The sequence below is a fragment of the Chiloscyllium punctatum genome, chromosome 1, assembly GCF_047496795.1.
Source record: "Chiloscyllium punctatum isolate Juve2018m chromosome 1, sChiPun1.3, whole genome shotgun sequence".
In the NCBI taxonomy this organism is placed as follows: Eukaryota; Metazoa; Chordata; class Chondrichthyes; order Orectolobiformes; family Hemiscylliidae; genus Chiloscyllium; species Chiloscyllium punctatum.
The window spans coordinates 37,907,169-37,923,730 of NC_092739.1; the positions used below are offsets into that span (position 1 = coordinate 37,907,169).

Here is a 16,562-nt window from a genome sequence, read left to right on the forward strand (position 1 = left end):
GACTGTCACAATATGAGTGAGAGGATGAAATTGTAGGGTATGGTGTGAGGTGGTTGAGCTGTACATACTTTCCCACCTCTAGCCCCTCAAACACCAGCACCTCCCATCCCCCAACCCCAGCCAATCCTGAGAATTTTGGTGTCTAAACCCAACTACAAAAACAGAGATTTGTCATTGGACAGAGGTTACAGTGTTTATAAAACAAACTTGAGAGAAAGAAAGGGGAGGCAGCTAGAATGATCAATGCTTAACATAGACAAGTCCTAGATAGAATATATATTAGAAGTAACACATGAGTCATGTGTCATGAGTCATGTGTTACTTTGGAAAAACAGAGCTAGCAAAGGTCAAGTTGAGTGACACCTTTGATGCAACATGTACGAATAATGTGAAGTGGATGTGCTTAATTATACTGCCAGACCAGTTAAATTCAAATTATAGAGCCAAGTTAAAAGCTGCAGAATGCTTGGGCATTAAAAGCAAGGAAGAAACTGCAATCATGCAAGTGTCACTCAGGCTCTGTAGTAGTACAAAGGAGAACAAGAAGATTGACCTGTTTAATGCTAAGAGTCAACAATGAGGAATGACAGGACAAACTATGCCTCTTCGGCCTAGAAGGCCAATTTAGAAACAACCTTCCAAAAATACATTATTCCTATTAATATCAAGTAAGGAGGAAGCAAAAAATATTGAAAAGGAACACAGAAATATGAAGAAAAATTGGCTTTGGAATATGAAAAGAATGAACAAACATTACTTTTCTCAACCCAGTGATCCAATTTAATAGCTAAGGATGGGTGATGTTTTGTGTCATTATAGCATTGTTCTACCTGACTGCATGACAAAAGAGGATTTCAGTAATTTATGCAGTTGCTATGCATGCAAGTCATAATAATGTTAAATTACATTCAAGTTTCCTTATACTTTATTGCTGTTCACTCATTCACATCAACAATTTTCATAACTATAACTGAGTCGCTGTTAAAGGAGTCAGTGAGCAATGTTGATATTTGAATTAAGAATACAAGTAAAATCACAAGAAAACCTATATGGTTTTTTATAATTTTGTGTATCTTATATGGTTATAGAACTTTACATCAGAAGATGAAAACAAAACTGAAAGCTACTGGGCGTCAGACTAAATGGCAAATCTCTAGATGAGGTTCAGAATATTTTGAATACTTTCAACAGTACCTTCAAGGGGATAACAAGGTGCAGCTAAAAGAAATAATTAACAGACCTCGAGAACAAAATTTTGAGTTCAAGAACTACTCAAAGCAAAAGAACTGCAAGGTTCAAATAAATAACTTTTGTCATGAGTTCTGGTCTATTGAGTGAAAAGTATTGCAATATTTGCATTTGTCATTTTGGTGAACTCCGATGGTACAAGTTAACAGTTCCTCAGTTACGGCTATGAAAATTGTTGATGTGAACAAATGAAGTGCAATAAAGTATGTGAACTTGAATGTAATTTGATGTTATTGTGATTAACCACTGGATAAAGCGCAAACTGACAAATCTCCCAAAACACTTTGGGCAGCACAGGCAATTGTTGGCAGTTTAGAAACAAACAATGCCGATTAGGATATTGAGAAAAAACACACTTTGGACTGAATCTCCTAATGTTTTGATGCCTGGTGTCCAACAGAAGTTGTTTGGAGCAAGTGGTGAAATGAAGGTGCAAGATTCACGTCCTGGTTCCATATCGAGATTTCTTGTTCGTACAGTATGTTTGGTAAGATAGAATGCTGAATATTCAACGAGATGAGCTGTGCCTTTAATAAAGCTTTTGAGAAGCACTAGTCTCCCTTTGTTGGCAACACCATCATGTGAGAAACTCCCCTCACGGCAGCCTGTACGGGGAGGTGCTGACAGGTCAGAAGGCCTCCTCCTGGGTCTGCTCCTGGACAGGGCCAAACCGGCCATGAACTAATCCAGACAGTGGTACCTGACTGTCTGCCCCTCTTTCACAGTTCTTTTTATGCTTAGCTGTTTGTGGAGATGTGCATGCAGTGTTCACTAGCACAATAAAGGAATTTAGGAACAAGTGGGGCCTGCAGAGGCTGGATGCATCATCCGCCCAGATAATGTCATTTTCATTTGATAAGTTTCCATTTACCTATAAGTTTCTGTTAACCATTAATTTGCATATTTGTTAGTGTCCTTCCTATCAGGGACTGTTTAACTCAATTTTGTTAATTTAAAGTTAATTTAAACTCATCAAAGCATTTGTCAAAGCATAAAAGATGGAATGAGATGCTCCAAATGTTGAGATTGGCCTCACTGGACTTATTACCTGTTTCTATCACAAATCCCACCATAGTTCACATTGTTCACATTCACATAAGATTCTGCCCTTAATAGTTTTTCAATTCAGTCTCACTCCTGAAGCTAAACAAAGCTTGAAGTATTGACCTCCACAAGGTCACCTTCCATCCCTCTATACTTCTCCAACCACCTCATTGCAAGGGCTGACCAAACGTTTTTCTCTGCAATTTACCTGAGAGCAAGGATTAAAACACCAAATGTTAACAAAAGCCTCCCACTACTCAATGTTGAGTTTGGTTGCCACATAATTCATTTCTGAGGTCAGGGCAGTTGCTGCCTGTTCCAGTCCCACAACCACTGCTTCCTACCCTGTGAAGTCTGGACTTCTGTCTCTGTGATTAACTTAGCCTCAGCTCAGCCTGAACCATGTGCAACTTACAAATTGTCATTCATATGTAATAAAAATAACTGCTGCTGAGGCAGAGCACACTTTGAATCCAAACAAAACCACACTGGGCAAAATGCAGTGAATTGCCATGAGGGGCACTCCTGGGTGATCATATCTTGCAAAATGAGCTGAGCAAACTATTTCTATAAAGTAACAGACCCATTTTAAATATCCGCATACTGAAACGATTCACGTTACAAAATCAGCAAACTTAACTCATCTAGTGAATATGACAATGAGATCTGACCTCAAACCATGTCATCATGCTTGCATCCAGTTTTAACAGAGGTGAATTAGTCGTGGTGGAAGGTGGGGCTGATTAACCTGTTGTGAAGAAGTGGGTCTGTTGCTATTTCCACACTTTATTGAGACTGTAGTCTCAAGTCTTAGCTGCATGTGGATTTAAAAGCTGGGGGTTAGAAACAGAAATGTGTGAACAAAGGTGGGATTTAGCACCTAAAAGGCCTTTTCAGCATTTCTTGTGGGCCTAGAGGAAGTATCCCCCCACCCTTGACCCAAATTAACCTGCTAGGAGAAAGTGAGGACTGAAGATGCTGGAGACCAGAGTTGAAAAGTGTGGTGCTGGAAAAGCGCAGCAGGCCAGGCAGCATCCGAGGAGCAGGAGAATCGACGTTTTGGGCATAAGCCCTTCTTCAGGAATGAGGCTGGTGTGCCAAGTGGGCTGAGACAAAAGATACGGGGGGGGGGGGGGGGGGTCGGGGGGTCGGGGGAATTGGGGGAGGGGCGCTGGGAATACGATAGGTGGAAGGAGGTGAGGGTGAGGGTGATAGGCCGGAGAGGGGGTGGGGGCAGGGGCGGAGAGGTCGGGAAGAAGATTGCAGGTCAAGAGGGCGGTGCTGAATCGAGGGGTTGGGACTGAGATAAGGTGGGGGGAGGGGAAATGAGGAAGCTGGAGTAATCTACATTCATCCCACGTGGTTGGAGGGTTCAGAAGTGGAAGATCAGTGAGAGTTCTGAAACAGACTCGCTAATCTTCCTGCTTGGCACACCAGCCTCATTCCTGAAGAAGGGCTTATGCCCGAAACTTCGATTCTCCTGCTCCTTGGATGCTGTCTGGCCTGCTGCGCTTTTCTAGCACCACACTTTTCAACCCAAGTTAACCTGCTTTGATCTAACATCCTTTACTACCCAAACCTCACAACTCTCATTCCCCTGGTTTTCAACAGTATCCTTTCCCCTCACCTCCAATCTCCCCTCTCTTCCTCTCCACAAGTGATCCTGCCCCACCTCCCCTCAAAATGCAGCCATCTATCTCACCCTATGGTCACTCAGCCAGCTAGAAAAACATTAAAGTCCATAGTCAATTTCAACAGGGGGCTCTGTGTAATGTCAAATTTTATAGTCACTACAAAACACCACCATTGTCACCTTCCCCAACAAACATCAGACACCAGGAGTGCCAAAATGATAAATGTAAACATTTCCCTCTGACTGAATCGCAAAAGGGGAAGAAGAATGCTAATATTCAATTGGACCACTGTTTAACTGTAGTACCACACCTCAATTTACATGATTTCACTCAACAACTGACAATGCCTTGGAATTTTTGTTCAGTAGGTTGAGAAACTACAATAAAAGAGCATTATAATATAGATCACCCCCCCCCCCCCAGGTTTAAAAGAGTAAGATTGAAGCTAGGATGATCCCCAGATTTGTATCCTGAGAATAGGGAAGAAAAGGGACAGGTATCTCATAACAAGCTTCAACAGGTTCAACTTTATTGAGAGCACAACTATCACTGATTTCCTTCTCTCTTCCACCTTTCTTCTATTCCTGAGAGAAAAATATCCAATATATTGGATAATTCCAGTTTTTGGATGGCTAGATCTGAGACAGAGGGCTAGTGGGAAAAGTAGTCCTGGAAAAGAGGGGAGATCAGGAAGCTGCAAGTTCAAGAGAAGTTGAAGTCACTTTTGATGCTTACTTACAAAGTGGGGAATATTATGAAAGCACATTCTTGGCAAACGGGCAATACTTCTCCTTAACTAAAACGTAATTGGAAAATTTAAACCACAGGCTAATTTAGGATGAGTGGTGCGGTAAAAGCTACAAAACTTTTTTCAAATTGTGAATTAAGCAAAATTAAATGATATGGGCAATCTGTCATTGCAACATAATGTTAATCTAGGCAAACACAGGATGATAAAGATCTAGACACCCATGCAGAACCAATCTGATCACACATGTTAAAAGAGCAAAAAAGTAAACTGTTCCATATTCCCGTGCACCATAATGTACACAAACAAAATAAAAATATTATACATTTAAGAACATGTACTTTTAAAAGACTGTACTTTTTCAAATCTATAAAATTAAAATTCAATATACCTTTGTTTTTATATAAATACAAGAGTGAAGCAAACTCTGAATGCCTAATTCTTTGTTTTTATACAAATTGTCATGTTCTGACATCATGTACTAGTAAGCAACATCACATTAACCCTATATCATCAATAACAATATACAGCTTTTGTAGACTGGCACGTTAGCTACTGTAAATAAGCAGAAAAAAAACCCTTTGTAAACTAAACTTGCTTCTCTGACATTTAACTAAAATATTTTAGCTAATGCACCTCAGTGATCCTTTGAAGTTAGTTGAGAAACAGATGAAAGGCTGTAATTTATAAACCTAGCTAAACAGGAAGTGGAAGTGAAAATGTTCCTCACTGCTGATAAGATCAAGAATGAAACATCTCTAAGTGCAATTTGTTCAACAAAAAAAAACAGACCAAAGGCTTGCTCTGCATCTAAAAACTTTGTTGGAGCTTATTCACTCATTTCACTTGCAGGGTTTTTTTAAAATCAAGGATAACTCTGAGAACAAAATGCTAATCTGAATGAGCAGATTAAAAGTCATTAACATCTATGGTGAACATATCCAGTGGTTAAAGCACTGAGCATCTGGTGGGGTAAAAGCCTGGAGGGTGTGTTGGAGAAAGCCTTTAGCTACATTCCCTCAGGTCTGGGGATGCATTTGGGAAAGCCTAGAGCATCATTTGAAGAGGCCTGAAGTGGCTGTTCGGGGAAGTTACAAACATCTGTCAAATAAAGTCTGGAGTTAGAAGCAAACAGTCAGAGAAAATTCTCTCAACAATTCTTACTCCAGGCACTACAGTTAAAAGTAGGAAAGCTGTCAATTTTATTATTTATCCTTGTCTTGCAAGGATCTGAGGTTTTGGCCAATATCATTAATCACAATATGATTTATCTCAAATTGGGCAAAATTGCACTTTGAGATGTTACATATGACTGTACCAAAACGTTTTTGACTACACATGATCAAGATGTTAACATGCTTTACAAAAGGAAATGAAGTATAATTTTAACCTCAAACTATTTAATTGGATATCAGGATGTCAATAGTTTGCAGATTGGAAATGCTCCTGGGATTTTAGGGCTTGAAGGCCATATCTTCATGATATATTTCTATGGATGGAATCTTCTTGAAGTCTGAATGATGTGGGCTACAGCAACATTTTACTCAGAATTAGAGAGAAGTCTAACGAGGCCAATCTCAACTTCAAGAGCATTTTGCTCCATCTCTTATGCTTTTCAGAAGTGCAGAGACAGGTTTTTCACTGCCCAATGGCGAGTTATCAATTGATGGTAATTTTAGCTTGTTAAACACCTTGTAATTCCATAATTGCCTCCCCAATACTCAGCTTTCTATCTTACTCAAACTCACCAAACAAGCTAGACATTGTGCTTTACATGTTGGGTTTTGTCAAAGAGTATCTAGCAGATTCAGCTCACCACTTGCTTTATGTTGAACACCAGACACCAACATCTGAGGGCATGTTCCATGAGCACAAGCAACATGCAACCCCCATCACACATACTGACAGTGGACATATGCCAGCCTCTAAGAATGCTCATAGTACATCTTTGATCCACTTACATTCCACTTCTGCACTTCAATATATTCCGTGGGTTGCAATGGTAACCATCATCACAAAGCTCCAGCAGTGACACTGTGCTCAGGAATACACCCAGCTCAGGGACTGCACTGGACTGCATCTCCAGGCTCTTTTGCTCACAGTTACAGCTTACAGCCTCTCTGAGGCTTACAGGATCACTTACAGCTTGCCTTGCCTTTCTGCACTTTGTCCCCTCAGCCTGAGATACCAAACTCATATTCATTCTGACTTGCCCGGCTATTTAGCACAAATACAAAGGGAAGGAAACTTGTTATGATTGTCTGCAGGCCTCAGTCAAGGGAGAATAGCTTTCATTTAGGGAGTCACGATGCAATACGTTACAGACAGCTTCCAACACCAGTTGAGGATCTTAGACACAGTAAGTCAGCTACTGAAGACAGTCAAAGTTATCTGTGAAAGAATATGAAAGCAGGAGGGACAGTGTTACTTTTGGTGCAGATGGGGTGGTGTCCCAACTGATTAATTATGTGGCCCAGAGCACATGCAGGGTTCGTGCTGTCAGGCATTGGTGTGGGTGACAGTGACTGAAAGAAGGTGCTGCAGGGATTCGTGAGAAGGGTAGTGCATGAACCTTGGAGGAAAGTTTGTACAGGAACTGAAATAGACTGAACCCGAGGTATCAGAGACAAATGGTGGCCCTTGTGCTGATGATGTGAAGAAGGTCATTGACCTTTTCCTATGATGCTGTGCATTCCTTCAGATGACTGAGACTGCGTAGATTCTGGAGGCATCCTCACAACATGGTCTGCTGTCATGGCTTCCATTGTTGGTCCTTGGGGAAGAGGAAGTCGAAGTTCTGCGCCTCCCCATTCACCAGGAGCTCAATGTCCCTGCTTGCACAGCTCGGTGCCCATTTCCCCCTGTCTGCTGTGCCCTTGGCAAAGCTCAGGAACCATAAGAGCAGCTGTGAACCGATGGTGCTTGCCTGTCACAAGAGTTACATGCAAACAGATCAATTCCAAGGCAGCAGTGACTCAGCGATAGACAATCAAGAATCTCAAGCGAATGTTCTGGGGACACACAGGTTCATACCCCACCACAGCAGGTAGTTGCATATGAATTCAATAAAACTCTGCCATATTAAACTAGCCATCATGTGATCACGTAGTGACTATTGACTATTGTAAACACACTTTTAGTTTATTAATTTCTTTTAGGGGAGAAAATAGATGCTGGCCCAGCCAGCCCTAGCCACATCATATGAAACAATTTTGCAGTCTCTCAGTATGACGTGCGTTGCAGTTTTCAGTTTATCCAAGTCACTGAGCCACTTCAGGAATTCCATCATGAACTAATTCCTTTGTTCCTGATTGGACTTCATCAACTTTAAAAAGCCACTTCAAAACTATTCATGTTTACTGTTTGATAGTGAGGATTCTTGGTTCTGAAAGATGCATATATTTTCAGAGTTTTCTTTGACTTTGTGTTGCAACCTGGTAGTCAACTGCCCTTTAAATTTCAATGTGATCCCTCCTGGACTTTGGAAATGGAGTGATGATGACTGTCAAATTACTAATTCAGCAACTGCTACTCATTGGAAAATATTGAGTTTGCTGCTCCCACATTGAGTTTCAAATCTGTAAGGTGTCCACCAACTAGGTGTTAGTGCACTTGCATTACTTTTTAATTCCTGGATTTCCCCAATAAGGTTTACATTTCTGCCTTCTGGTTCTTCCATTTCTTGAGTGCAGCTTTCCTTCTGCTCACTGAATAATCCTTTCTAGAATGTTATCCTGATTCATAATGACCTGCCTAGCCACAGGAGGAGCTGCATGTAGTTCAAGTGGGACACACTTCACAATGGGAGCATTGTAAAACAGAGAATACTCTTCCCTTACCCTTCCATGGATTCTGTCTCAATGTGCATAGCATGAGAGATTGTGACCAATTCCACTTTGGCTCAAAGAATAGCCAAATCCTGTTCTTAAGTACAGTGTTTCTATGTTCCTATTGTATTAATATTTATTCAGGAGATGTAGGCATTGCTGGCGAGACCAGCATTTACTGTCTGACCCCAGCTGATGTTGAGAATTTGGTGCTGACCTGCCGCAGTCCATTTGCAGTAGGTTGACCCACAATGCTGTTAGAAAGGAAGTTCCAGGATTTTGACCCAGTGTGTGGCAATTTATTTCCAAGATAGGATGGAAAGGAATTTGGATGGGAACTTGCTTGTGGTGGTGTTCCCATGTATCTGCTGTCGTGTCCTTCTAGATGGTAATGGTTATGGGTTTGGGAGGTGCTGCCAAAGGGTGAATTTCTGCAGTGCATCTTGTAGATGGCACACACTGCTGCTACTGATTGTAGTTGTGCAGCAAGTGGATGCTTGGAGATGTCAAACCAATAAAGCAGGTTGTTTTATTCTGGATGGTGTCTAGCTTCTCGAATGTTGTTGGAGGTGCCAAATGGGAAGTGTTCCATCACACTTCTGACTTGTGCCTTGCAGATGGTGGACAGGGCTTTGGGGAGTCAGGTAGTGAGTTATTCACTGCAAGATTCCTAGGCTGTATTGCACATGTTCAACTGGTTACTGATGCAGTAAGATGGAATCCATTTCCATTTACTGTGAGAACATTTCATCCAGTACCGCTTTCCTCTTTTCTCTAATTACTGGGTAATATTTTCTCAAGCTTTTCCCCAACTTGCTTCAAGTTGTATCCTTCAGGCCCTTGGCCACTGTTCCTAAATGCTGCTGGGTCCTGCACCACATTTTGTTGTCTCCTTGAGGATGTTTGGGATGCACTTTTCTACAATAGAATTGTGGTTCACATCTGATGACTGAGCAGGAGTTCTGAGCTGTCACTCCTTCTTCTAGAGTCTGTCTACCATCATGTGATCCTTACATCATAATGGACAGATCTTTCTAAGCACATGTTTAATAGTTAACCTTTTATTCTACTCTTTGCGCCCCTTCTCAAAACACACCTCTTCACTCTCAGTCTGGCGTGAATTGCAAGCTGCAGAGGTACTTTCCAATCCATTGTACTTCTGCTCAAAGATACCCAAAGTAAACAAGTGGGAGGCTGGAAGAACACAGCAAGCAAGGTAGCATCAGTAGGTGAAGAAGTCAACATTTCAGGTATAACCCAAAGTTACAAGAATTGCCATCTGGTCAGCCAACACATTCCCTGAACTTTGCCTGCATTAATTTAGTGTACTGAAAATCACATTAGTCAAACACAACCTGCCTTTTACAACTCTGAGCCGGCTTTCCTTAAATAACTCCCATTTCTCCAAGTGCCTGGTGACCACAGCCCCCACCCCTCCTCCCTCCACCCTCCCCTACCCCTCCCTTGCCTACAATTCTCACCAGTTTTGTTAAAATGACTGGCCAATAGTAGCAGTCACCCTGCAGCCTTTCTTGAATAAAAGGCTACCATATTCCTATACCCGCCTTCAATCGCAGACCAGGCAACTTTTGCTTTCTTTCCCCACCATAATTTGGGTTCCCAGTCAACTAGACCAATAACTTAACCATTCTAAATATAACCAGCCTTGCAGTATATTCTACCAATCACCTCTATCACTGCTATCTCATTGATAGTTTGGTAGCACCCTCTTCCTTAGTAAGGATCACTCTGTCCTACTTGCAGCAGGACCAGGTGCAGAATACCCTTCGAAACCACCTGTGTACCTGGTCGAATTTAACTATACCACCTAGATGAATGGTCATTTTCACCTCAAAGGATTGGTAAAAGTACCACCCCACCTCTTATTACGAGCTTACTATTTACATGTTTACATCAAAGGGCTGCAGCAATTCAAGGATTCAGCCTCATCACCAGTGAGGTATCACTAAGAGCAACAAGGGATGGACAATAAATGCTGGCACAACCAGTGATGTCCACATCCTATGAATGCCAAAAAAAAAGGTTGGTAGAAGATGTCTGGGTTCCCTTTTAGGAGAAAGTGAGGACTGCAGATGCTGGAGATCAGAGCTTAAAAATGTATTGCTGGAAAAGCGCAGGAGGTGAGGCAGCAAAAAAAGGAGAAGGAGAATCGATGTTTTGGGCATAAGCCCTTCTTCAGGTTCCCTTTTACCCTAACCATGATTTTATTCTCATATTCCCTCTGCCAGTCTTACTTGCCTCTTCACATCCCCTCTCAAAGATCAATTCAAAGAAACCACTTCATACCTCTCTCACATTCTGGGAGCTTGCCAGAATCAGTCACAAGGAATCCTTCAACAACTTTGCATACAGCTCAAGGGCAATTGGTTGGCTGAGTTAACTAGCTGGCTAGCATGTTGTTTAGAATATTGCCAATAGCGCAGGATCAGCTCTCGTTCTGACTGAAGTAGATTACGGACCCACCCCCTCATTGCATAGCAGAGTGTGGAAAGTAATGGCAGACCATCATTAACCAAAACTGCTGAGATGAACAAAATTGCTAACCCTCACTTTGGTTAACCATCAAATGTAAAATAAATCCTGCTCATGCTGATACAAGACAAAGTAGTGAGCAACAATGAAACTGGGAGCAGAGCAGAATGAAGTGGGATTCAATAATATTCTGTCAAATGTTCAACTCTTTTTAATTTTAGATGTATATGAATGAAGTACTTACTGGCCTGCTTCCTGTAGCACAGGCGCTGGACACAGCAGATAATTATCCGTTACCATGTTACTTGGTTTCTCAGCTGGAAAATGAATCATTGCATGAGTTCCTTATACTGAGCCGATTAACAAACAAACTTAATTCCAAAAGTATAAGTTAAGCATTTCTGTTACAAAGAAAATGTTAACCTTTGCAGCAAGAATAGCACATTTGTATGAAACCAATACAAGTATTCTACAGAACTAACTTCAAAATTCAAGTAGAACAAAATGGACTAAATTTGATCACTCAAAAGGTAGAGAAAGAAACTGCGTATTTCATGGCTTCTCTCAGTGAAAGTAATTCTCAGAAATTGTCTCTGCATTTTCATAAACATGAGAATACTATGGGCTGGATTTAATGCAGCCTGTACAGTGGGACACATGGTGACTGGGAATACTTAAGTGTAGTTTGGGGATCAATGTCATTCTTCTGGCAGTGGTAAACTTCCCACAATGAAATGGAAAGACAACAGGATGACGCAGGATTCTCAGCTTCTTAATGAGCCAGTTTGGCAATTCAGTGGTGGCCTACGCGTCTATCATAGACAGGCAGGGTCTCCTGTCAACAGACACCGTGCCCCCAGTTGATGGTCCCAATATCATGCAAGGTGAGGTTACCTAAATCCAGTAAGTGACTTTCCATCACATTAGCCAACTGTAAAAATATACGAGCTATCAGTCTAGATTTTATTCTGGGATCGGCCTTGTCCAGCATTACTATCAGCTTGTCTATCCCATGCTGCTTCTACTGTTTGGCACAGAAGTTCTCCTGTGTTGTAGCTTCACCAGACTAACATTTTTAGCTATGCCTGGTGTTGCACTTGGCATGCACTACTGCACTCTTCATTGATCAGAGTTGTTCTCCTGGCTTGATGGTAGAATGGGGTACATTCCATGATGTTATGTTTCAGATTGATTTCAGGTTGAACACAATTCTCCTGCTGCATATGGCTCATGGATGCCCAGTTTAGATTAGATTAGATTAGATTAGATTAGATTAGATTACTTACAGTGCGGAAACAGGCCCTTCGGCCCAACAAGTCCACACCGCACCGCCAAAGCGTAACCCACCCGTACCCCTACATCTACATCTACCCCTTACGGGCAATTTAGCATGGCCAATTCACCTGACCTGCACATCTTTGGAGTGTGGGAGGAAACCGGAGCACCCGGAGGAAACCCACGCAGACACGGGGAGAACGTGCAAACTCCACACAGTCGTTCGCCTGACGCGGGAATTGAACCCGGGTCTCTGGCGCTGTGAGGCAGCAGTGCTAACCACTGTGCCACCGTACCGCCGTACAGCTGCATCAAAATTTGTCCCTTTTAGCACAATATGGTGAAGGGTATCTTAAATGTAGATACGGGATTTTATCTTCACAAAGACTATGCAGGAGTCACCTTAATTGATATTGAGGAGTACATCTGCGGCGGGTCGACTAATGATATCAAAGGCAAGCCAGGTTTTCCCTCTTGTAGGTTCCATCACCAGCTGCGGGCAGTTCAATCTGGCAGCAATGTCCTTCAGGGCTCAGCTAGCTCAGTTAATAGTGGTGCTATTCAACCACTGTTGGTGATCGATGTTGAAGATTCCCAGCTGAAAGTACATTCTGGATCCTTGCATTCTTCAACACTTCTTCCAACTTGTACTCAACATAAGACCACAGGATATCAGAGCAGAAATTAGGACATTTGGCCCATTGAGTCTGCTCTGCCATTCAATCATGGCTGATAGGTTTTCAACTAGGAGAAAGTGAGGACTGCAGATGCTGGAGATCAGAGCTGAAAAACGTGTTGCTGGAAAATTAGGGCTTATGCCTGAAACGTCGATTCTCCTGCTCCTTGGATGCTGCCTGATCTGCTGCGCTTTTCCAGAAACACATTTTCAGCTCTGATAGGGGGAAAGTGAGAAAATGGGATTGAAAACCTATAACCTTTGATCCCCATGGGCAATCAAGAACGTATCCATCTCTTAGCGAGTTTTGAAAAGATTTGTAGCTCAGATTGAAGTTTTGGATGTAGGTTTGCCTGCTGAGCTGGAAGATTTAATTCCCCTTTCGTCACCCTACTAGGTAACATTTTCAGTGGGTCTCAAGCGAAGCACTGCTGAAAATTCCTGCTTTCTATTTATATGTTTGGGTTTCTTTGGGTTGGTGATGTCATTTCCTGTGGTGGTCACTTCCTGTTCCTTTTCTCAGGGGGGTGGGAGATGGGGTCTGAAGATGTTACCTAGTAGGGTGATGAAACATCTGGAAATGAACCTTCCAGCTTATCCATTTCTACTTTAAATGTACTCATTGACCTGGCTTCCACAGCCTTCTGTGGCAATGACTTCCATGGAACTGTAGTGATTCGTCAATGAAGGTAGAGGTGGATATGGATGGGGTATTAGGTATTAATCAGCAGGAGGTATGTTTGCCCTGATGCTGTAAGATTCCATTGGAGCAGTGTTAGCAACTCCCTCTCAACTACATACAATTGAGTTGCCACCTCTGGTAGGTCTGACCTGTCTGTGGGACAGGACATACCCAATCATGGACATGACGGCATTGGGGACATAGTCATACTCATGGAATTATTCCTCACAGTCAACGTCGTGCTGTGAGACAGTTTTACCAAGTACATGGTTCTCTGAATTATCATAACCAGAGAAAACCTTGCAAGAATTTAACCAAACTGTCATCTGATCCAAAAGAATAAACTTGTACGTCCTTAAGTTACAAACACTTCCTTGCTGTAGCTTTCAGGCTTTAATGTCCATTATTGTGAATATTGAAAAATGAAATTAGTCCATAAAATTAAGTGATTATCAGTAACAATATTTTGAAATTAACACAGAGGTGTAGACATACTTACTTAAAATGGTTGAATCATTTATGTAGTATCTACACACAATCAGATCTGTGCCTCTTCCTGCTGTGAATCCATTTCCTCTTAGCACAACTTTAAATTCTTCTGTAAGTGCAGAAATACCAGATCACTAGTAAGGTAAATTTCATTATACTGAACATGCGCAAGATAGTATCAATACATTGCTTAGCTCTGTGCAAGAAACACTGCAATTTAGTGAACCAACAAATAGTGCAACATGTCTAATTCCTAATTGTTACCAACGGAGAATAATTGTTCTAATTAAGGTAGTGCTCAACCACCCCGGATCCTGATCCTGCTTGATACTCGTCAATATCTAAAATAAAATCATTGCATTTCCTTCAGTTAAGGTTAAACGAGGGAGGAAGAGAAATCTTCTGAGAACTGATCTTTCATTTTCATTTATCAATGTATCAATTCAAAATTGTACATTTTCAAAGGACTGCTTTTTCACAAAATTGGTATTTACCCATTGCTTATTTTGCTTATGGTAATTTTAAATATTGTTTTTAATATTATTTGTGACATTCTTTTTGTGCATTGGTAAATAGTTTGTACAATCTGAGTTTTACCATTCGAATGATTCACAGAGAATTGTATTGTATCAAGCTTAGTTTGTGCCCAAATAATACCCTGCCTTTTGGTCAGGAAGGGCACAATATAAAAGCATAATTTCTGGTTCACAAACAGTTAGCTCTGGTACTGTAAATTGATAAATTACTCAATTGTGAGATTTGATCATGAGGAAATCATAGAAAAGCAACAAAACAGAATAATAGAATGCCAGAATATTTCTCCAACATTTTCGGTTTTATTTCTAAACTGCTAGAACATAAAATACCAAACAATCAAACCTACTTCAAAAGTTCCATAAGACCTCCAATCGACTATAATTACGGAGGTGAATTGGACAGGTTTTGATCACAAACTCTATCTTACAGCTGGAAGGAGTCGGCTACATGTCACAAAGGTATTTTTATCTTGGAGAAATCACAGACCAACCAGTCATTATATATTTCTCATGATTATCAATGAAAATGAAAATTGGGAAAAATGTATATAACACAGTAGAGAGTGTATGCTGGAAAAGCACAATCAGTCAGGCAGCATCCCCAGCGGAGAATCGATGTTTCAGGCATAAGCCCTTCATCAAGAAAGGCTTATGCCCGAGGAAAGGCTTACACCTGCAACATCGCCTTTCCTGCTCCTCGGATGCTGCCTGACCTGCTATGCTTTTCCAGTGCCACCCTCTCAACTCTGATCTCCAGCACCTGCAAAAATGTATAACAGGCAGTTGGAATATTGACGGTTAGAAAAGATCAACCAATATCAAAATTATTTGTACCTTGTTTTAGCATTGAGCAAGGAGGAACTTACAGATGTTCAAAGGTCCCTAATCCTAAACAAATAGAACAGCGCACCACAAGAACAGGCCTTTCAGCCACCATTTTTGTGCCATTCTGAACCAATCCTATCTGTCCGTACATGATCTGTAACCTTCGATTCCCTGCCTGTTTATGTGTCTGTCTAAACACCTCTTAAACTTCACTAATGTATGTACTTCCATTACCTCCTCTGGCAATGAGTTCCAGGTGCCTATCACCCTTTATGTAAAAAACATCCCGCTCACATCTCCTTTAAACATTCCCTCCATCTCACATTCAACCTATGCCTCCTAGTATTTGACATTTCCATTCTGGGAAAAATACTCCAACTATCCATACCTCTCACAATGTCACATATTGTACTCCTGTCAGGTTACCTCTCAGCCTCCAATGCTCTTGCGAAAACAGTCCTAGTTTGTCCAACCTTTCCTTATAACTAATACACAATCCTGGTAAATCTCTTTTGCACCTTCTCCAAAGTCTCCACATCCTTCTGACAGTGCGGCGATCAGAATTGAAAACAATAAATGCTTAACATTTTGGAAAGCCCATCATGAAAAATATATGAACAGCCCTGACTATTCAAATAGCTTTTGAAAGCAATTTGAACCACAGCTATATTCGGCTACAATCAGTCTGAAGGAAGGAATCAACTTGCTATTAGGGTAAGTTAGATTATTAGCAATCTTACACTGTACAGCAATACATATGGAGAGGATAGAGAGGCTTAATGTCAGTCATTGGCTAGAGACAAAATAACTGCAGATTCTGGAATCCCAGGTAGACAAGCAGGAGGCTGGAAGTACACAGCAAGCCAGGCAGCATCAGGAGGTGGAGGAGAAGTTAACATTTCGGGTGCAACCCTTTGAAATCACTCATTTCTATTGAAAATTTTCAGTTTTTCCACATTGGAAGTTCAATTGAAAACTTTCTTCCCCCAACCCCATTATGAAAAACAAAAGTTTAATTTTCCTTGTCAGCCGAGCAATGCAATATTCTGTTGCATCATTATGTAACCTTTTTGTCTACATTCAAT

The 16,562-nt window shown here is 41.3% G+C and overlaps 1 protein-coding gene across 1 annotated transcript in view; it reads right to left on the bottom strand.

The window, feature by feature from the left end:
- antxr2a (ANTXR cell adhesion molecule 2a) overlaps nt 1–16,562 on the bottom strand; it is a 228,839-nt gene that overhangs the window by 128,977 nt on the left and 83,300 nt on the right. Inside the window, exons 9-10 of the mRNA XM_072592512.1 lie at nt 14,127–14,225; nt 11,239–11,311 (exon numbers count right to left, since the gene is read on the bottom strand). Coding sequence (XP_072448613.1) covers nt 11,239–11,311; nt 14,127–14,225 — 172 coding nt within the window. The remainder of the gene's footprint in view (nt 1–11,238; nt 11,312–14,126; nt 14,226–16,562) is intronic.